This window comes from Rhinolophus hipposideros, assembly GCF_964194185.1.
Source record: "Rhinolophus hipposideros genome assembly, chromosome: 4".
Lineage (NCBI taxonomy): Eukaryota > Metazoa > Chordata > Mammalia > Chiroptera > Rhinolophidae > Rhinolophus > Rhinolophus hipposideros.
In genome coordinates, this window is record NC_138050.1 from 98982111 (window position 1) to 99002887 (window position 20777).

Below are 20777 nucleotides of genomic sequence, written 5' to 3' on the forward strand. Positions count from 1 at the left end.
TCATATAATACTTTTCTATAACTATGACATTCATTCATTTTGCTTAGAACTTATCTAGGTGTACATTTGAATAAATACCGTACATGTATGCAGCAGAAAATTCAAAAAGTACAAAAGGGTGTGTAACGAACACTAAGTCTTGTACTCCTTGTCCCCAGACTCCATCAGTAGCAATCGATGTCACCAGTTTTTTGCAATGCCGCTTATCTTTGATCTCATATATCGTTATAATAAAAGCATAGGTTTTCAAACCTAAAAAAATCTTTTATACCAATTTTCTCTCAAAACAGTTATGATATAACTGGAGAGAAACAACTGGGAAATAATTTTTGGTTCATGCATATGTCACCTACTTATTTGCAAGGTGGCATGTCCCATTTTAGCCACAATCCTTCAGTTTAAATGCATTTAAAAGTTATTGCTTATTTAAAAATGAGCATGTTTCCTTATGCTCTAAGGTATTTCAATCTGGTCAAGAAGAAAACTACATTTTCTACATAACATGATGACTTTTTGTACAGATGTATCAAATTATTAAACCCAATAAATCTTACCTGCAGTTTTCTAACACTCTGTTGTTGGCACTTGTCTTTCTCAATAGTTTGCTGGTAGAGTCTAGCTCTCAACACACGCAAAGCTATTTCTTTATTTTTTATCTGTGATCGTTCTTGTTGGCATTCCACTACAAGCCCTGAAAAAATAACAGGGATCAGAGGTAAACTAGCCTTCACAAGAGAAAGTAAAGTAGAATTGAGGTGTCAATTATATTTTTCAGTAACACTGGGGGAAAGAAGAGAGCTAGAACTGAGGAACATTTTAAAGGCGGAAAGGTTAATCAGGAAAAGATCACAAAGGCTTCAATACATTTTAGATTTAGCCTACTTCAAGAACTATACCTACGTTATGATGGGAATAGTGGTACATGGCCATTTGGGTCCTGGTATCTGAATGAGATATTTCAGGTGGGAAGACTGGAAGCAGCAACATCTGCAGACCAGTGGACGAACTCTCGTGCCCAGAGCTCTGCCTCTCCATCCCAGTTCATGGCAATCCTTTCACAGCTCAACAAAGAGCAAGCCACTGTCATCCCGTGTGCTGCTCTGTTCTCTGTCCTACTCCAGAAGCCAGCCTTTCCCCTTCTCATCACAAATGCACACAGAGCTGTTGTTTGAGAAACAACTTTATATATAGAAAACAATGAAAAGAAACTACTTGAACTCTTTCAAAGGAAGTGTGACTACTTCTCAGATGTCTTGGTTCTGAACCCAGCTAATCACACACTTAACCGCACATTTTGGTTAGCCAAGTGGATTTGGGGGGTTTGCCACTTCAGGCCTCTGTCCTTAACTTTGCAGCTACCACTATGAAGGTCTGTGTCCAATCCAGACCCTGGGTACAGAGGTGCAAGGTTGTTTTTTTCTGAACCACAAAAACCCCAAACCCCAAACCCCTATTCGTCTAGGCCAACTGCACTGATATCATAGAAACTAATTTGCTGGAGATTTAAAAAAATGCCTATGAAATTCTACTCTGCAAACTAGGTTTTCACCCTATCTAAATAAGATACAATCTAGACCTGCTGATACTTTTAGTAGGGCACCTCGTTTCACCTCTATTACTTTCAACTTACTTATTCTGCTTTACTGCAGCCGTGTGCTTGGGCTGGGGCACTAACTTGCTTCCATCTCCCAGGCATTTGCCTGGAGTTGTCTTGAACCTGGTATCCTTATGTTTTCACCACCCGAAAGAATAATAAAGAGCTCTTGAAGATTTTAAAAAAGAACACATTTTTAAAATCCAGTAAAAGTGCTGGAAAAAAAGAGCTCACAACCCAAAGTAACAATGTGAGAGGAAAAAAAAGAAGAAAATTAAACAATAAATCCAAGACGACTAATATCTACCAAAAATTCAAGGAAGAACAAAGAAAATAGTAAGAAATTGTTGAAGAAAATATTTCAGAACAGAAGGGCATGAGTCTCCAAGTTAAAAGCAATAAAATACTTGTACAATGAATGCCAAAAGTCTTACACGTGCCAAGTGGAAATGATTTCCAACAAATGTTCATGATCAATGAAGTGTGAGGTTAGAATAAAGCTATTTTCAGATCTACAAAGTCCCGAAATATTTATGTCTCATCCATCTTTTCTCAGGAAGTCACTTAAAGATGACCTTCACTAAAATGAGGGAGTAAACTAAGAGAGATGAGATGGGATCCAAGAAACAGGAAGCTCTACTCCAAAATAGAAATGAAGGGAATTCCTTAACTGTTGGTGGCCAGGGGAGCAGCTCGTGAGGCTGGAGCAGAATAATGGAGTCTCTGTCACGTGTCATCACAAAGCATCAGCCCTGTTGAAAGGGGCTAATTTCATTTCGTAGAGCTTCTGAAAGATGTAGGACAACTGAGAGTCCTTTTAAATGCTGAAGCGTTTTATAAGGTGTGAAAAGAATTTCCAGAGGGGCTGGCTTACCGGTGGGGACATGGACAAGCCTGACAGCACTATCAGTTGTATTAACATGCTGTCCTCCTGCTCCTTTGGCTCGAAATGTATCTATTCGCAAATCCTTGGGGTCGACTCTCACGTCTACCTAGAACGGAAAGTGTAACGTAAGTAAATTCTACACTCAACAAATACGCTAACACGAAATTTATTCCAAGATTTTTCAAATAAACTGTACTGCTTTGTGTCATGAGTGTCATGAGTCTTAATTACACTAACAGGTGAAATAACTTGAACCAAAGAAGGAACCACAAACTGTTACTACAGTTGTAGAGACTGTTACTACAATGACACTGACTTACGATGCTACAAGGTCACTAAGTTCTGCAGCCTTGCGAGTTTCATCACCCATCATCTCACAAAGCTACACTGGATAGAAAATATGTATGTCTGCATGTATATAAAAAGTTGATTCGTGTTATTCCTTGATTCTGTATTTGCAAATTTACCTACTTGCTAAAATGTATTGGTTCCACAAAATCAATTGTTGCAGCACTTTCAGTCACGTCTAGACATGCGCAGTGCAGCAAAGCATTCTGGTTGCTCTCCATGGCAGAGCTCTCCTGGGAGTCAGGTATGACTCCCAGGTGAGGTCAAACAAGGTGACACGCTACGTTCTTGTTATTATACAACATGGTCAGAGGACGTAGACAGGAAGGGGCAGCACAGTGTAGCACAAGAAGGGCTGGCTCTGGGGCCAGCTGGACAGTTTGAATCCCAAACCTGACACCTATTAGGGAGGCGGCCTCAGGCAAGTCACCTAACACTTTTCTCTTTTGTAAAATACAGAAAACAGAATCTACTAGGATGGGCTGTTGTTAGATTGTAATCTGTGTGGGACATATAAATACATCTATATTTGTCCTAGGAGAAATGGTTTAGTATTCTCTAAATCAGTGTCTGCTGAGACTTTACAGAACATATAACTACTGTGAATAATGAGAATTGCCTGTGTGTGTGTGTGTGTGTGTGTGTGTGTGTGTGTGTGTGTTATTAGTGGGCTGAATGGAGGCACCCCAAAAAATATGTTCATGGTCTAACCACTGAAACCTTATTTGGAGAAAGGGTCTTTGCACAAGTAATTGAGTTAAGATGAGATAATCCTGGCGTATTCCAATAGGCCCTAAATTGAATTAAAAGTGTCCCTCTAAGAGACACCTAGAGGAGAGAGAAGAGGGGAACATGGGAATTCAGAGGCTGAGATTGGAGCTGTACAGCTTCAAGCCAAGGAACTCCTGGAGACACCAGCAGCTGGAAGAGGCTGGGGAGGACTCCCCATAGACACTTCAGAAGGAGCATGGCCCTGCCAACACCTTGATTTTGAACTTCTGGTGTCTAGAACTGTGAGATAAATGAGTTTTTGTTGTTTTAAGCCACTAACTTTGTTGTAGTTTGTTATGGCAGCCTTAGAAAACTATGTGTGTGTGTGTATGTGTGTGTGTGTGCATAACTACATATGTACATATATGTGTATACATACAAAGGGTCCCCCCAAAAATGTACACACATTTTAAGAAAGGAAAAACTGTATTAAAATTATGCTGATGATAACCACTTTGAGCCCCTCTTGTAATTGCAGAAGTCAAACATGACTTGTATTGATCTTTTGTTATTGGTATATATTGAGTATTACAATTTTAATAGTTTTTTCTTTTCTTAAAATGTGTATCCATTTGTTTGGCACCCTCTGTATGCACATATATAATATAATAAAGCAAAAAGTAAACATATTAAAGTGATTAAGAAACAAGATTTTTTACTCTAAATAGAAAGAGACATAAATAAGTGTTAGGTTGGTGCAAAAGTAATTGTGGTTTTTGAAATTATTTTTAACCTTTTAAACCACAATTACTTTTGCACCAACCCAGTAGAAAATTCAAGGCGAGGGGGAAAAATTCCCTATAATGTTATATTTGAATTGATAATATTAATATGAACCAGTGATTTAAAATTATATGTATTGCCTAGCTCTCTCCACTGAAAAGTCTAGATTTAAGCATACTTTAATAATAATGGGCACACCTAGTACCCAGATCTTGATTTCTGGGTCCATTCCTCATTAAAAAGAACCAGGTCTGACCCCAAGTCTAGGCAGGAGCGTATACGTTGAGCCTTAGATCTAATTATACCAGGAAGCAAGTACACACTCAGAGGCTGACGGCGTCATTTCAAAAGGGCTATCCTACAAAGGCTAATACTCACTTAATCTGGGACAATTTGAATATCAGAAACAATTATTATAACTCACTGAATTTAAAAAACAAATCCATAAATCCATAATGAGGTCAATATCTGAAACTCAATATATAAGTTTATAATGAGGTAAAATAAAAGAGAAAGAAAGCAAGAAGGAAGAAGGAGAAAAGGCAGTAGGGAGGAGAGTTCTTTACAGAAAAGAATGCCAGTTAATAAATGTAGAAGGAATGATTGAATTAGAAAATCACCATCTTGCTACCCCAAACTAAAGAACTGATTCAGGGAAAGACGATGTTAAAACCATGGAAGAAAAGTAGTTGGGAATAGGATGTATGCACCCTAGAGATTATTTAGTAATTGCAAAGGGCAAAACACACTTTTAAAATGGAGATATTTTTGTGGTCACCATCTTAACTAAATGTTCAAACGAATGCTCACTAAAAGTGGGACAATCTGATATGCGCCTTCTGATAAGATTCAACATGAATATGATGATACTTATATGGTATTCTTGCTCAAAACATGTAACCTGAATAGAATGGAACATTTAGCTATAACTTTCAATATAATACAGGAGATAAAGGAACAAGTAAAGAGTACCATGAGGAAACAATCAGCTGAATTCAAAATGTGGGACATGCTACAAGACAAAAGGTTTAGACTCTTCAAAAAATCAGTGTTATTAAGGGGAAAAAAACAACAACAAGAGATTGGGAAACTGTTCCAGAAATTAAAAACTAATTGTAACGTGTGCAACTCAATGGGATCCTGGTTAAAAAAATAGCTATAAAAATACTTTTAAGATGACTGAGGAAACTATAAAATGGACTAGACATTAAACAATTGTGACACTGTGATTTATAGTAAGAAATATATAGTTGGTCTTTGTCCAGTTCCTGACACAGAACTCCTAAAAACCATGGAATTTCCAAAGTGAAAAGGGTGATATAGGTGTCTTTTGTTATTCGTTACAAGCTCCTTTCAACCACACCTGAGTTCATGTTAATCATGTAATTTTTGGAAAGCCCCCAGATAACCACAGGATGGGGACTGATTGACAGGGGTGGCAATCATGTGATTAGAGGGGTGGAACTTTCAGTTCTAGCCCCCCAACCTGGAGGGCTAGAAGGTTGAATCCCCATGGTCAATGATTTAATCAATCGTGACTCCATATGGAAGCCTACATGAAAATCCCAAAAGTACAGGGTTTAGAGGTTCCAGGTTGGTGAGCATGTGGAGGTGCTGGGAAGATGGCATGTGTGGAGAGGGAGGGAAGCTCAGCACTCCATCCCACATACTTGTACTTTGCACTCGGCATCTCTTCCACCTGGCTATTCCCGAGTTGTAGTCTTTGTAATAAACTTGTATCTAGTAGGTAAACTGTTTTCCTGAGCTCTGTGAACCACTCTAGCAAATGATCAAACCTCCAATTTACAGGCAGTTGGTCAAAAGCACAGATAACCACCTGGGCTTGCTATTAGCCCCTGAAGTGGGGAGGGAGGCAGTCTTGTGGGACAGGGTCCTTAGCCTGTGAGATCTAATGCTAGCTCCAGGGAGACAGCACCAGAATGTAATTAAATTGTAGAACACCCACTTAGTGTCTGCAGAGAACTGGTGAATTGCTTGGTGGAGTCAAAAAGCCCCACACGTCTGGAGCACACAAGTATTCCATGAGTAGACAGAATACATAGTTTTTCCTAGACAGTAATGTGACAGAATTACAACTGATTTTCACAGATAATGGTATTGTGTTTATGTAGGAGAATGACCTATTCTTAAGAGATGTAAGATGAAGATTTGGGAGTGGTTAAAGTCTTATAGTGTCCGCTATATCCTTTATACTTCATTAAAATACACACACGCATGCACACACACACACACGCACATACACAGGAATAAAGCAAATGTGGTAAAATATAAACAATTGTTGACTCCAAGTGAAAGTTATAAAAGTTTTCAGTGTGGTATTCTTTCAACTCTGTATATGTTTAATTAAATTTTTTTAAAAGTTAGGAAAACAAAAAACATGGGAATATGGCTTATTCAACTAATAAGATATAGACGCCACCAACAGCTTATCACTGACCTCAAAATACTAACTGTGGAATTCATTGTTTTCTTCAGACATAACCTAGGCAACATTTAAACAGCTTTATGGATTCTGTTTTATGAAGTGACTTCTATTTACAACAAAACAAAACAAAACAAAAAGTCAGGGATAAGCAGGGCAAGTTTACTGGGGAAGTGTCAAGGGTTTCCCAATAGAGACTGTAAAGTTCAATCTGCAACCCTGAAAATCACAGGTTTTCGGAGAAGCTACTAAGTCTTTTCAGCCAAGGATGCATTTACACGAGTGATTTCCCAGGGCTCCCTGGTGGTTACCTCATCTGGCTGAGGAAGGACAATGACCGACATGGTTCCCGTATGAATCCGCTGCATCCTGGACGACAGGCCCACCTCAGGGATTCGCTGAACTCGGTGAATCCCACCTTCGTACTTCAAATGCTTGTAGACACTGTCACCGGAAATTCGGGCAGCTGCATGATGGAGCCCTCCTAGGGAAACAAAATATCCAGAAATAATAATGAATTTCACTTTGAAAGGGATCAAGATCTTAAATGCCCTTAATCTAAGGCCTGAATGTAAGTACGGAACCCGAGACGAGAACATAAAGTAGGTACAAAACTGTGTTTTCCCAACGTAAATGTATTTATAAAAGGAAACATACCAAAATGTTATTTATGGTTATCTCTGGGGAATAGAATAACAGATTTTTAAAATTTTTCTTTTTATACTTTGTTCCCAATTTTCTATAATGAACAAGTTTTACTTTTATAAAAATACTATTAGAAAAAAAGAATACTGGGATGTTTTCTGCTCTGAGCTAAAGTATGCAATCTTAGGCTAACACAATGCCATATATAAAAGAATGTTCAGTAACATAATAATTTGATAATGAATAATAACTATAAATCCTCCCAAGCTTTCAAGAAGTTATTGAAATTTAGCTCTTGCTTATCTGTGGAGTGGGAAGATTATCACGAAAAAATCTTAATGGCTAGGCTAGCTTGTTCTTATTGAAATTGTTTCAAAAATTATTTTTATTATACAGTAATATAGGCATAAAAACCCCACATGAATCAAATGTACGGTTTATTGACCACAAGAGCAGTAAGCACTTTGTCAGTCACCCCAAAAGCCCTCCCGTAGGCCGTTTTCCAGTTGCAATCTCCTCCCTTTCCCATGAGGAACTATCATGCTTTATTTTATTCCTTTATTATAATTTCATTGCCTAAATATGCTATCCTAGGCACTACAGTTCAGTCTCATGCATTTAAAGTTTGATATGTCTTTTAAATCACTTAATCTATAGGTTCATCACCTATCTCTTTCGTTTCCTACAAATCATCCATTGAAGAACCTGGGCAGAATTTCCCACAGCCTGGTTCTGCCAACTGTATACTCTTGGCACAGCTCAACCTGTTCTGCTGCCCTCTATATTGGCTGCAATTTGGCAGCTGGATGCAGACACCGGCTGGATCAGACACCAGCCCGAGCTCCCTGGGAAGACTACGGGAGCACATAATGTCCACTTGTCCTTCTATGGTCTCGACAGCCTTTGATGCCTAATGAATCACAGGGTTGTAAAATGGTGATAGTCTAATTCTAGCATTTCTTTCTCACTTTAAATTAGTTCAATTACATTTATAAAGAAACATTTCCCTTTGTCGACTATTTGATTATCCAGTGATTCAGTTATATAGGAAAGGCAAGATAAATGCTTGGTTCTGGTCCTTTACCAGTTTTACCACAATAGTACATCAATTTCTGTCTTTCTTTCTTTCTTTTTTTTTTGCAATACAATGAATTAGGGTGCTTTTAATCCTCTGAAGATGATTATTTTTAAAAATATCACTATGAACTCAAGAAATAGAATATATCCAGAGTGTTTAAATCAATTGCAATTATTACTGAAGCTCAACGTGGCCCATCTTTGGCCAGCACTAGCCTCTTCGTGTGAATTTCTGAGTTCCTTTGACAAGCCTCTTGTGATGGTGTAACAAGATGTTTGGGGATTACCTCGACCACTTCTTGCCCCAGAATCAGCCCTATCTCTAAAAAGTTCTGGTTCCTTTCAGAAAGTAGTATTTTAAGACCACAATTTAGGGCTATGGATGTTCACTGCTTCTGGGTTGGTCAGTTTCCAGGCCTTTTTAGTGGACAGAGATAGGAAATTTCTCATGAGTTCATTCTGATGTTGGGAGACATTTCTCCATGGGTCTCTTGTGTTTCTGCACATCTTGCAAAACCCCTTTTGTTCCAGAACCTTTTTAAGGGTGTTTGTAGAGTGAATAGCTTTGGAGATAATATCTCCCTGCACAGAAAAAGACAAACTTGCTCACAGCCTTGGAAGAGAGAGCTAGTGTGTCCTTCTAGCGCAATGGACAGGCATGCTTACTATCCATTGAAAAAGACTTGCAAATCCCTCAGCTCTGGGGTCCTCTCCTGCAATGAAACCCACTGATCGGGTACTTTTAAAATGATTTCCCTGTCCCCTTTACTTCATGTTGAATGCAAATATTTGAATTTATGTGAGGTGAAAAGGAGAAGGCTGCGACTTTATAGATTAATAGAACCAACTTTAGTCTGCTTGGGTTCAAATTCAAGCTCCTCCTCTTCCTAGCTGTACGTCCACAGGCAAGTTACTTAACATGTCCGCACTGTTGTTTCCTTATTTGTAAACGATGGTAACATATAACCTGGGCTACAGCACTGCCCACCTGAAGGGGGCGCCATTCGCATTGGAGAGTATGTGAGTGGTGCGTCACGGCATAGGTAAGATAGGACACGGCCTGGAATTCATCCTAGGCTACAGAGGTTGTTGTGAGGAATAACTGAAGTACTCAGTGCATTTAGCAGTGCTGACGACACAGGGGTCAACCAGTATCCTTAGTAACTAGAACTATGCCATCGTCTCTCCTGGACCAATATGGTATCTTGTGGAAGGGCAAGGGGGTGAAGCTCCCTCCAAACTTAACTTACGATGTAGGGCTGGGGAGTCCACATACCTCTGAGATGGGGCAGCGAAGGAGTATAGTTGGCCTTGAAGCCGGAAGCAAACGGCTTCTGGTGGTCCTTATCGACAGGTATGGAGCAAAAAGCATTTGCCAGATCAACAGCTACCTACCAGGTACCAGGGCGTGTGAACTTGCTCAAGCAACGAATCCACACCTAGTAGAGCAGCTGCACTTGGAGTCACCACCTGGTTAAGTTTACAATTATCCACTGTCATTACCTGCACGGGCCCAAACGGCGAGCTGAATGGACATGTGGTGGGAACCGCCACCCCTGCATCTTTCAAGTCCTTGATGGTGGCACTGATCTCAGCAATCCCCCGGGAATGCAGTATTGCTTTGGTTTACTGTTTTTTTCCCAGATAGACGCAATGCTGGTGGCTTCCACTTCGCCTTTCCCACCATAACAGTCCTCACTCCACAGGTTAAGGAACCAATGTGGGGATTCTACCAGCTACTGAATATATCTGCTCTAAGGACGCATCCCAGAACAGGGAACACAACCTCATGATGCGTGCAGGGATCCACTGGGTCCACTGTGAGACGGACCTGAGCTAAAACTCCATTGACATCTGAGCCCCATAAGCCCCTCCTCTGACTGATGGAGCACAGTGATATTTTGAGTCTCCTGGAATTAATGTCAATTCTGAGCCAGTATCCAGTAGTCCCTGAAATATCTAATTATTTCCTTTCCCCGAAAGCACAGTTACCCTGGTAAAACAAAAACAAAAACAAAAAAAGCATAGGTCCCTTTAGGGACAGCTGGGAGAAAGACTACAGTATAAATTTCTGGCAGTGTACCGGGTTCCTCTAGGGAACCCAGCCTCCCGTTCATCCAAGTGGTTTGAGCCTGTAAACCGGCTCAAGTCTGGGAATTAACTAGGGGCCATGACTTCTGTTTTTATGATACAGGTTAGACTTTTGTTCATTTGGCCTAGAACTACTTACACAGATCAAACAAGAATGTAGTAGCTTCCCATCTTACTTGTAGGGAAACCATGATCAACTAGCCAGTGGAAGTCTGCACAAGTCAGACTAGTCAGTGCCGCTTTGACTCTGCCGGCCATTATGGTAACTACGCCCACCTCCCCCTTTGGTAACTGAGTGCCACACCCAGCCCCTGCCACCCTAAGATCCAATGACTCCCATGCATTTAGGTTTCCCAGTTCAGTCACCAGAGTGCCCGCTGGTGCCACCTCCAGGAAAGAGCGATCATAAAGCTCTCCAAGGATGCCAGGGCTCCCCGCACAGATTTACTTGTCTTCTGAATACGAGTCCATAACGTCAACCATCAGATTACTTTAAGTGAGCTCTCCCTGAATTCAGTGGGTGAGCAGACAACAACAAAATAATTATAAGTATTCATCTGTTGGGAGGGAGATGATAACGTAAGCATGTCATAACTTGGAAAGCATTTTAATTCATTAGGTGCCGGGTATACAGAAAATACAGTGTCAAGCCATTACCCTTGCACAGAGACTGGCTGGTAATTATTTAGTTTGGGCTATTTAGGTAATGGTTGAGCATTGTCCCTATCTGTACCCTATCGTCACAAAACTACAAGACTGTAAGTCATTTGATATATAAATTTTGTGTGGAAGTGTTTCTTTTCACACAGCTTTTAGTGCTGTGTAAATATCTGTGGAATTCCTCTCTATGTCAATTAAATATTAGATTTATATGTATATAAATTTATATACATACATATATACATGCACATATATGTGTAATTTAATATACATATTTTAAAGGTAGGTGCTTTTTTTCTTTCTACATTTCAGTCTTTTTCTATCCACATCTTTTTCTTCTAATTACAATAAATAAGTTGATTTTTAAAAACTATTTTATAATTTCAATGAATTGGAGTTTATTCTTAGTCTTTAATTTTTAAGGTATATGATAAAATATTTAAAGTTTTTCTTCTTAAAAAAATGTCTGTTTACTTTTTAATATATCTTTATTTTGCCAGTGAGTCAGTGTATGTAAAGGAAAGGCTTCCCAACCTTTCCTTGTTTAGGCTGTTCTGCATACCCGACACAGAATCTCTCTTCCTGCTTACTAAGTTCATCCCCCTTTCATTCTTGAAAGTTAAATTCAAAATATAAACCTCAGAGGTCATTGATGACATCTCCCACTATTCTCTTTTATGATGCTGTGTTTCTGATTCTGTTCTCCTTAAAACTCTCTCCCCTCTTGCTTCCATAATATTATGCTGTCCTCGTCCTTTTTCTGCTTATCTGACTCCTCTTTTTCTTTTGCCAACTAGTCTATCTTTCTAAACATGGCCATTCTCCAAGGCCTGGTGCCCTGGATGTTCCCTTTCTAGACTCTTCCTCACTTATTCGCTCAGTATCAGACTATCTCTGTGCTGACAGCTATGAGGTATCTTTTTTCAATTCTGTTCTTTCACCAAAGCTCTCGTTACACAACTTCAGCATTTACTGGATATTTCTAAATGGATGCTCAGTATAACCACAAACTTAATAATTCAAAAACCACTTATCGTTATTATTCTCAAACGGGCTCTGCTTTCCAACTTCTATTCCATTCAGTGGTATGAATGAGTATCGCAGTCTTGCCGGCTAGAAAGATTAGACTCCATGTAGTTCATCTCCTTTGTATCAGAATAGATTCATGGGATGTAGCGTGGCTCTGGATCAGACACACTTAAATTGGATCCCAGGATCTCCATTACTTATTTTGAGATCTTGGATTAGGTGCTCTCTGAGCCTAGATCATCATCTGTAAAATGGGATTAATAATATCCATCTCACAGGACCAAACAACCTACATTGCACACAAGACATGCTGGGCGAGCAATAGCCCCTCTTGTATCCAGTCAGTTACTGAGTTTTGCCCATTCTTCCGTTGTAGGTCTCTCACATGTCTCCCTACTCCAAATTCTAACTCTTATTCATACCTGGATTACTCTAATAATCGCTCTGCAATCTGCCTGAAATCTAGCCTCTTCAATCCATTCTTTATATTGTATCAAAATAGTCTTCTTAAAAACATGTATTTACCAAATCATATTCTTATCAATAAAATCTTCAACAACTCTCTATTCCCTAACAACCAAGGCCTGTTCAGCTTTCAAGGTTTTTCAAACCCTACCCTCTCCAACCTATTGCCTATTACTTCCCGTGACAAATATGGTCTGGGTCAACTGGCTTCCTGCCTCTCCTACATGCACACCCTTCGTACCACCATGCAGCTGCTCAGATGGTTCCTTCCTGCTCCCACTGGTTGTATTTCAAATCTGTACCGCGCACAACTTATCTATGCCAGATATTAGTTTTCATTTCCCTAGATTGTTAACTTACATGAATCCGCTTTCCCCACTTTGATAACTTGTGTTTTATTACTCATGACCTCTCTGTCTACTACAGTGTATATGTAAGCAGACAATTACTTCCAGATGGATTAAAAGAACGGGAAGAAAAAATTACTGAGATGTTCTGATTTAACATACTTTCAAGTTTAAGGACTTGCATGGTTTCCTATTATTTATGTTGTATAAGTTCTTACCAGCCCAACTAGAGTGGAAGGTTTTTGAAAATAAAGACAAACGATGAATTTTTTTCTGCATTCCCATAAAAATCTAACACATCATTAGCTACTTCGTTGATAAACCTTCCAATTATATATCACCTAAGTGATAAAGTTCTTTAGAGTAAAAACCTTAATATATCTTCGCTTTGAACAAGAGAGCAATGATTTTCAAGGCAAAATGTACTCGTATACCTATGTTCCATAGGGAAATTTTATCTCATTCAGATCTTCCTGTCTAGGAGGGTACCCCCACTTCTCTTCTCCCAGTTAAGAACTCTACTAGAGTAAGCCACTGTGACTGATGAGTCTATGTCACAGTATTTAGTGGATTAAATGTTTAAAAATAAGACATGGTTCTAATAAAGTTCAGAGAAAAAATAATTTTCAGCATCATCTATGGACAAAATCCTCAAATATCCCTACCATAATCAGCTGGTGTATAATTCAGAAGTTCAAATTTCCAGTGTTTATAGCTTGAATAATTCTGGTACATGTCAAATATTTCCCGAGTAAACTGTTGGCAGATATCACCTAAACAAAAAATACAAAAAATATTCAGTCAGAACAAATTTCTAAGAGAACCATTCTTAGGTACAGGCCCCTTCTTAAGTGAGGAATCACGACTTCAAAAATGAAACACATTTCGCAGACTTTTAAAGTTACGGTTTGTCAAATCACAGTAAAATTTAGGTATTTTTTAGATTATTTACAATAAAATTATTTTACTGACCTCCAGTGGTTCTTCCAGAAGTCACCTCTAAAATAACATCATTTTTATCATGTTTCTCCTTTGGCACTAAACTCTGGAAAAGCTAAGCAAGTGAAAAAACAAGCATTAGTGTGTATATGTTCTATGGTATAGGTACCATTATAACTTGAACTTAGATAAAAGACCCCAAACTTAACAAAAAATCAGTAATTAACAAAATCATATAGCATCCCAATGAGGTCCAGTCCTAAAATGCTTTAATAAGTAGACCTAATTAGACCTAAAATAAGTGATCAATTCATGCTAACAATGAAGTTACTTGTCAGGATATTCTCTACAATATTATCAGATTATCTTAATTTTCTAAAATGCAGAAGTTTAGATCAAAGTTCAGCGTGTTCCATTCAATTTTCTTTAGATTTTGCCTCTTATTAGTTCTGAACAGTAGTTTCTTTCATCTAATGAATGAAGTAAAGCTTTGAAAGTCTTAATTTCAAGAAAATGAGGACTTTTACATGTGATTGAATATTCTCTCTTGCCATAAAGGACAGCAGACTCCACGCCATGCTGTCTACCTGCCTTTTCAGTGGAGTCGCTCTGTTTAAAGAGCATGCTGAGAACACCCCAAATAAGGCTCCGATAGTTTCTCGACTGTGACAAGAAAAAAAGGAGCTTCCTAAAAAAGAAACCAACTTTCCTCGTAGGAAGACGAGGGAAGCAATTTTATTTTCATTATTACTAGAAAGGCTTTCAAGTCAAATTATAAGTACTTATGAGTCATGATTCTCCATACTGTCAATTTCTGAAATACTCCATCTCTGCCAGAAATGATACAGTCTATGGGAGAGAATATTAGACTAAGAGTCAGACATCTTACTTATAGCCTTTGATTAGCTGGTTAAATCAGTGACAAAAATAACTGACACCTCTACCTCGTCCCCCTCAACCCTCAGCAAGCCCCTCTACTGGGTTCCCAGAGTAGGGAAGACTGAAGGCAGGATGGCAAATATGAGAGAGGGGAACATAGTATGCAACACCGTGATTTTCATTCTTCTCGACAAATCATCCATTGAGCTGGAGGAAGCTAAAGACTTGTGTTAAACAACTGTCACTATACCCTTGGATTCGCTCCATTCTATCGAACATGCAAATTTTCAATCCTTAATTAATACAATCACTATAAACCACTCCCTCTTTCTAACACTTCAAACCCTTCATTCCCCTCCTTAGTGAGCTAAATTTCTTTATCAGCATGTGTTTTCTTCACTGGCAAGTTAATAGATTCAACTTTAGAATATTGTTGCTGCAAAGTGGGGGGTCATTTTATGCTTTTGTATCACAATCTCTTCAATCTCATTCTGTAGCACATTACAGCACTGGACTCAGCTTAATCACTTACCGTAAGAGAAGACTTAATAAGCTGCTGCTTAGAAAGTACTTTGGGCACCAAAGAATAGTCTTGCAAAACCAGGATTCCTTTATATTAACTCTATTGAAATTAGTTTACCTACTAAAACATACCTCACTGTATAACATATTGATTTTTTGAGCAATGGTTTGCCTCTCTTCCAATGCAAGTTCTTGTAACTGCTTTTCATCTTGCTTATTCAGACCTACAAACCAGCAACAGTAATAAGGTAAAAGTTTTTAAATACAGAGAAACTCTTATATACTTAGCTACCTAAGCTCTGCCTACTAAGTTTTATTTCAGTTGTGAAGGCAAAGCATTATACAAAAGAACAGAAGAGTTAGAGAACGTCAATTAACAAGTATTAAAGTATGTTAAAAACATTCAGTGTGAAAAGAAGTATGATCTTGCCCCAAAGAGCTTGTGATTTGAATGTCTAGAAATAATTATAGAAATCAGTGATTAATCAAACATGTTTAAAAAGGGACTGGCTAACTAAATACAAACCCAGATAAGGTAAGTTTTGGAGTAAACTGGGGTCGCCACTTCTCGTCTAATGGTGGCAGCCATTATTCAGAACCCTGAGTAACCTAACATGGCTAGATCCTCCATTTTGGTAGAGAAAATGTAACTGGTATCATTATTATTATAGAATAGTAGAATTGTAAACCTAGAAGAGACTTTAGAAACAATCTAATCCAATCAAATTACACATGATACAACTAAGGCTGAAAAAAGTTATGTTGATTTAACTTAGCATTCAATAAGCTCCTATTATGTGCAAGTAACTTCCCCAAAAGTAATTAATTACAAATTTGAGTGGCATTATGCAAAAGAGTAAAAAATAATCCTCATTAAACGTAGGTGAGATATTTGTGGTGCTACCAATAGAAGGCTGGAAACTGTAAGGCTTTGGACATCCAGACATCACAGGTATAACTATGAATGGCCTTGACATTGCTGAACATCTCTAAGGCTTAATTAAGCAGAATGGAACACAGGAGGAAGTTTAGAAACTAAAAACCAACAGCAAAATCTGGATAAATGTTGAATCCCAGGTTAGTTTATTATGCCTAACTCTCAGCTTCTGCATATTTTGAAAAAATTTCTAAGAGAAAAAGTGTTAAGGAAATAGCAATATGAAGAAATACTAATTTTTTCTTTTATAATCTTAAGAAGTCTTTTTTCTTTCTCCAGTTTTTATCCCCCCATGTTCCTGTCCTTTCCAGGTGTAGAGCTCATCACTTGCAGGCTTTTTAAAAGACTGAGTTCAATAAAGCTTTAACTTAGAAAATCAATCTTGTACACACACATATTTTTTACCCACTTTTACACATTGATTCTAATTCTTCAATTGCTTGTTCGGCCTCCTGAATTTCTTCATAAATGGTGACAAGTGGTGCCAACTCAGCATGCCTTCGATTCATGGACCTTTGGTCCCCTTGATTCACAGAGATATGCTGCAAACACTGATCAAGTGTTTGGTACTCCTTATTCAGGTCCTGCATATATTTCTGCAGTGCTTTATGCCTCCAGAGCATGCTGCTATCTTGATGACAGTATCTCCTGGACCAATTCTTATTTAACAGACGATGGAGAATGTGATTCCTGTTTTCTCTAAAAACCCCCAGACTTGTATCAAGATGTGTCTGTGCAAATTGATGAGAAAAGGGGGGAATGTGGCACTGGTGGTGACCATGAAGAGATGGATGTCTAAAAAGCCAAACACAGAGGTGACGACTCATCTCAGCATCTGAAATATAATAAACACAATCTGAAAAAAAGTCAACTCTACACATATAATAAAGATGGAAGGAACCGCGAGAAATCTTGCTCAGTTCACTGCCTCAGCCAGCTCTAAACACAGTCCCCAAATTTCATAAAACACAAAAAGAAAATAATTCTTTAAACCTCTGAAAAGAACGTATTAAAATAAATGAAGATAGCACTGTTTTCTACCCACTCAACATATATAATTAAGGCAAATGAATGGGAGTGTAACCAAAAAATATGTCAATAGAATGTGTTAAATCAGCTATTTTCCAGAAAGTATCCAGAATCTAGAATTGAATGTCTGAACAGGTACTTGAAAGGTATAAAATAATCATGCAAACTTTAGGTAATTCACATATAGACTTCTATAGTTTGAAGGAAATAGTAACAATTTTCTTGTCTAATTCTTTAATTTTAGGTTAGGTTAAATTGGCTTTGTACTATGATTACTTGTTCTGCCTTGTAACAGAAATAATCAAGAGCTAACAAAAGTACGCAACGGTTTTATTAAGAAAGGGAAAAGATAAAGCGTTCTAAGAAAAACACTTTGGCCCTAAAATCTTGAGGTTCAAAGTTGAAACCGGGGTCAAAATTTAACAAAACAAACCTTTATTGTCTCCAGTGTTCCTACTATGAGAGATGTACTCATATTAGCTCATTTGACCATTATAACTTGACTAACGTATATATCGTTATCTTTTAGGAAATAAAATATTCAGTATAGCCTCTAAAATATTCCGTTTGCAAGGTTCTACTAATGAACATTAATATGCTGAATCACACTGGGAAAAGGACTGTGGAAGAATGCACCAATGCCCAGCAGCCACAAATGCTAGTCCTCCAGCAGAAGTTCCCGTGTGTCATTACATCTAGGCCCAAGCACATCAGAGGAGGCGTGTCCATCTGAAAACGGACAGAATAAAAGGTTGGCAAGCATTGTTGTTAGAACACTTCTGGCTAAAATTTCCATCTTAGGTAGAGTAGCAGAACGAGTAACTCTCAAGGTCATGAACCTCAATGTTAGGGGGGGGGGGAACCTAAGACGTTTCCTCTCTAGGATTGTCTATGCCTGAGAACAGCACGTCTTCTCCATCATCCACCACAGTAACAGGGTTGCTCTGATCCTCTAGGTACAATTCTCAGCGCCAGCATGTCAGAAGTGACACTAAAACCGGGAGCGAGCAGCCTGTCTAAGCCATGCTGTGTAACTCAGTATATGGAGCGATCCCATAAGGAGGGGACGTGGAGAAAAAAAGGAAAAAAGAGCTGGAGAAAGAGAAAAGACTTTTTAAAATTATTAAAGAGAAACGAATTATTAGTACCCAAAATAAAGAAGAAAGGACGTTAGCTTCCCTTACTGAGGTCGGAACCTTCTGTAACCCGCTACACTTCATCCCGACAGACACCGAATCACTTTCACTTCCTGGGTCACTTCTTCCGGGTTAATACTTGATTCTCAGCCCTGCCTCCGTTTTGACACGTCCAGACGAGTACTCCAGAGCGAACTACAACTCCCAGGAGCTCCCACCCAGGAATCCTGGGAGTTGTAGTTTACCTCCGGACAGGCGCCCCGCTGTCGCTACCCGGCCGACGGTGGAGTTTTGGTTTTCACACTTTCAGGCAAATCCTGGAGAGAGATTTTCTACAGTTTCGATTAAGAGATCAAGATATATATATGAAGCCACTAAAGCAGTGATTCCTTAGTTTTTTTTATGAGGACCTCCTTTTCTTCATTCAAAAACGTAGGGTATTTTTGCATGTTAATTTCTGTACTTTCGGCTTCCATTGCCTAAGAAAATACCAAATGACTAAATGAGACTATAAATTTGTATTTTTAAAAATCATAATTGGATTCAAAAGATAGGCTATATATCTACAAATTAGTGATTTTATAAGATGTTGCATGCACTTACAGAATTTAATGGCTCAACTTAGAGAATTAAATAGAGAATAAAAAAAGAGAATAAAAAAAACCAACACATAATAATTCCAGGGAAATGCAAGTGTATTGCCTTACTTTGAATATTCCAGTGGGATACAGTCCTTAGCGACCACATTTACAAGTCATTTGACCTCTATGCCTCAATATTTCTTCCTGAAAAGCAAACGCAAAAATAATACCATATTATCAACTGCACAGGATATTTTCTTAGGTTATGATTGTATACATAGAAAGAATTAGCCATAAATGTAAATATCGAATAATTTATTACCTACTTCAAAGTACTTCTACCTATTAGATACTATATTAGATACTACATATTAGATACTATGCTACAGAGTTTAAACCTGTAAATTCATTTCATCCTTAAAACAACCCTAGAATATCCATTTTGCAGAAGAGAAAACTAAGGCACAGAGAGCTTAAGAAACTTGTTAAAGGTTAAAGAACTAGTAAGTGATAGAGCTGAGATTCAATCAAGGCAATCTGTCTCAATGATCCGTGGATCCACTCTGATACTGCCTCCCTCCTCAAAAAAAGAAAAAAGTAAAAAAAGAAAACACTCAGTGATTCGTAAATATTGAGCACTAGTATGTGCTCCTCACTGTTCTAGATATGAGAATTTAGCAATGAATAGAAGAGACAAAAATCTTTGTCCACATGGAGCTCATATTCCAGCAGGAAACAAATTCCAAAGAACCATACAAGTCATTCTCCTAAATTACCTAACAAAACTGTCTATTTATTTTGATTTGTGTGTGTAGATATATAAAGTATTATGTATAAAGCTTTATTCTCCTTAAAACATAAGCCTTACTGCTATGGACTAAATTATGTCCCACTCTCCTGTCCCCCAAATTCAATATGTTGAAGCTAACCCTCAATGTGCTACTGGAGATTGGGTCTTTAAGGAAGTGATGAAGGTTAAATGAGGTCATAAAGGTGGAACCCTGATCTGATAGCATAGCACCCTTATAAGAGGAGACACCAGGGGTGGCCAGATGGCTCAGCTGATTAGAGCACGAGCTCTTTGCGGGGTGGCTGTTTCAATTCCCACATGGGCCAGTAAGCTGTGCCCATCAAGACTAAATTGGACACCAGAGGCTGGACATTAATGAATGCCAACTATAATTTTATATATATAATGTGATGGTTCGGTGTGGGGTCGGAGGGATGGTGGATGGGGGGTGGGGGGTTCACAGTGTGAGGGATATGGATGATGAACGTCTAAGTATTACCTTGTTTTGTACACCTGAAACTAATAAATAAATAAATTTATGAAAAAAAAAAAGACTAAATTGAAAACAACTAGATGGAAGACAACCAGTTGCCGGCAGTTCAGTGCGGGGGAGGGGAGGGCAGCCTGGTGGGCTGAGCAGCCCGGTGGGCTGCACCCCCTGCAATTAAAGATTGAAAATGGCGACTGGACTTGAAGCTGAGCTGCTCCCTCCACAACTAGATTGAAGGACAACGACTTGACTTGGAGCTGATGTGGAAAAACACACTGTTCACCAACATTCCCCAATAAAAAACTTTTTAAAAAAAGAAGAGACACGAAAAAGCTTTTGGGGTCTCTCTCTTTCCCCCTTATGCCTCCTCAAGCACAAACAGGTCATGAGAGCAC

General features: G+C 38.6%; 1 protein-coding gene across 8 annotated transcripts in view; it reads right to left on the minus strand.

Annotated features, from left to right (window-relative positions):
- The window catches only part of MTRF1 (mitochondrial translation release factor 1), a 28095-nt gene extending 9454 nt beyond the window's left edge, over positions 1 to 18641 (minus strand). For 2 of the 8 annotated variants that reach the window (XR_013993202.1, XM_081046083.1), the window contains exons 1-8: positions 18534 to 18641; positions 16766 to 17191; positions 15552 to 15643; positions 14052 to 14133; positions 13745 to 13852; positions 7077 to 7249; positions 2469 to 2586; positions 555 to 691 (exon numbers count right to left, since the gene is read on the minus strand). Coding sequence is in view for 7 of the 8 variants with exons in the window: in XM_081046083.1 (XP_080902209.1) it covers positions 555 to 691; positions 2469 to 2586; positions 7077 to 7249; positions 13745 to 13852; positions 14052 to 14133; positions 15552 to 15643; positions 16766 to 17183 (1128 nt within the window). In the remaining variant the exon portion in view is untranslated. Of the gene's footprint in view, positions 1 to 554; positions 692 to 2468; positions 2587 to 7076; positions 7250 to 13744; positions 13853 to 14051; positions 14134 to 15551; positions 15644 to 16765; positions 17381 to 17818; positions 18115 to 18533 lie in introns of those variants that run through there. The other 6 variants (XM_081046085.1, XM_081046088.1, XM_081046086.1 and 3 more) reach the window with 6 other exon arrangements.
- Between the last annotated feature and the right edge of the window lie 2136 nt (positions 18642 to 20777).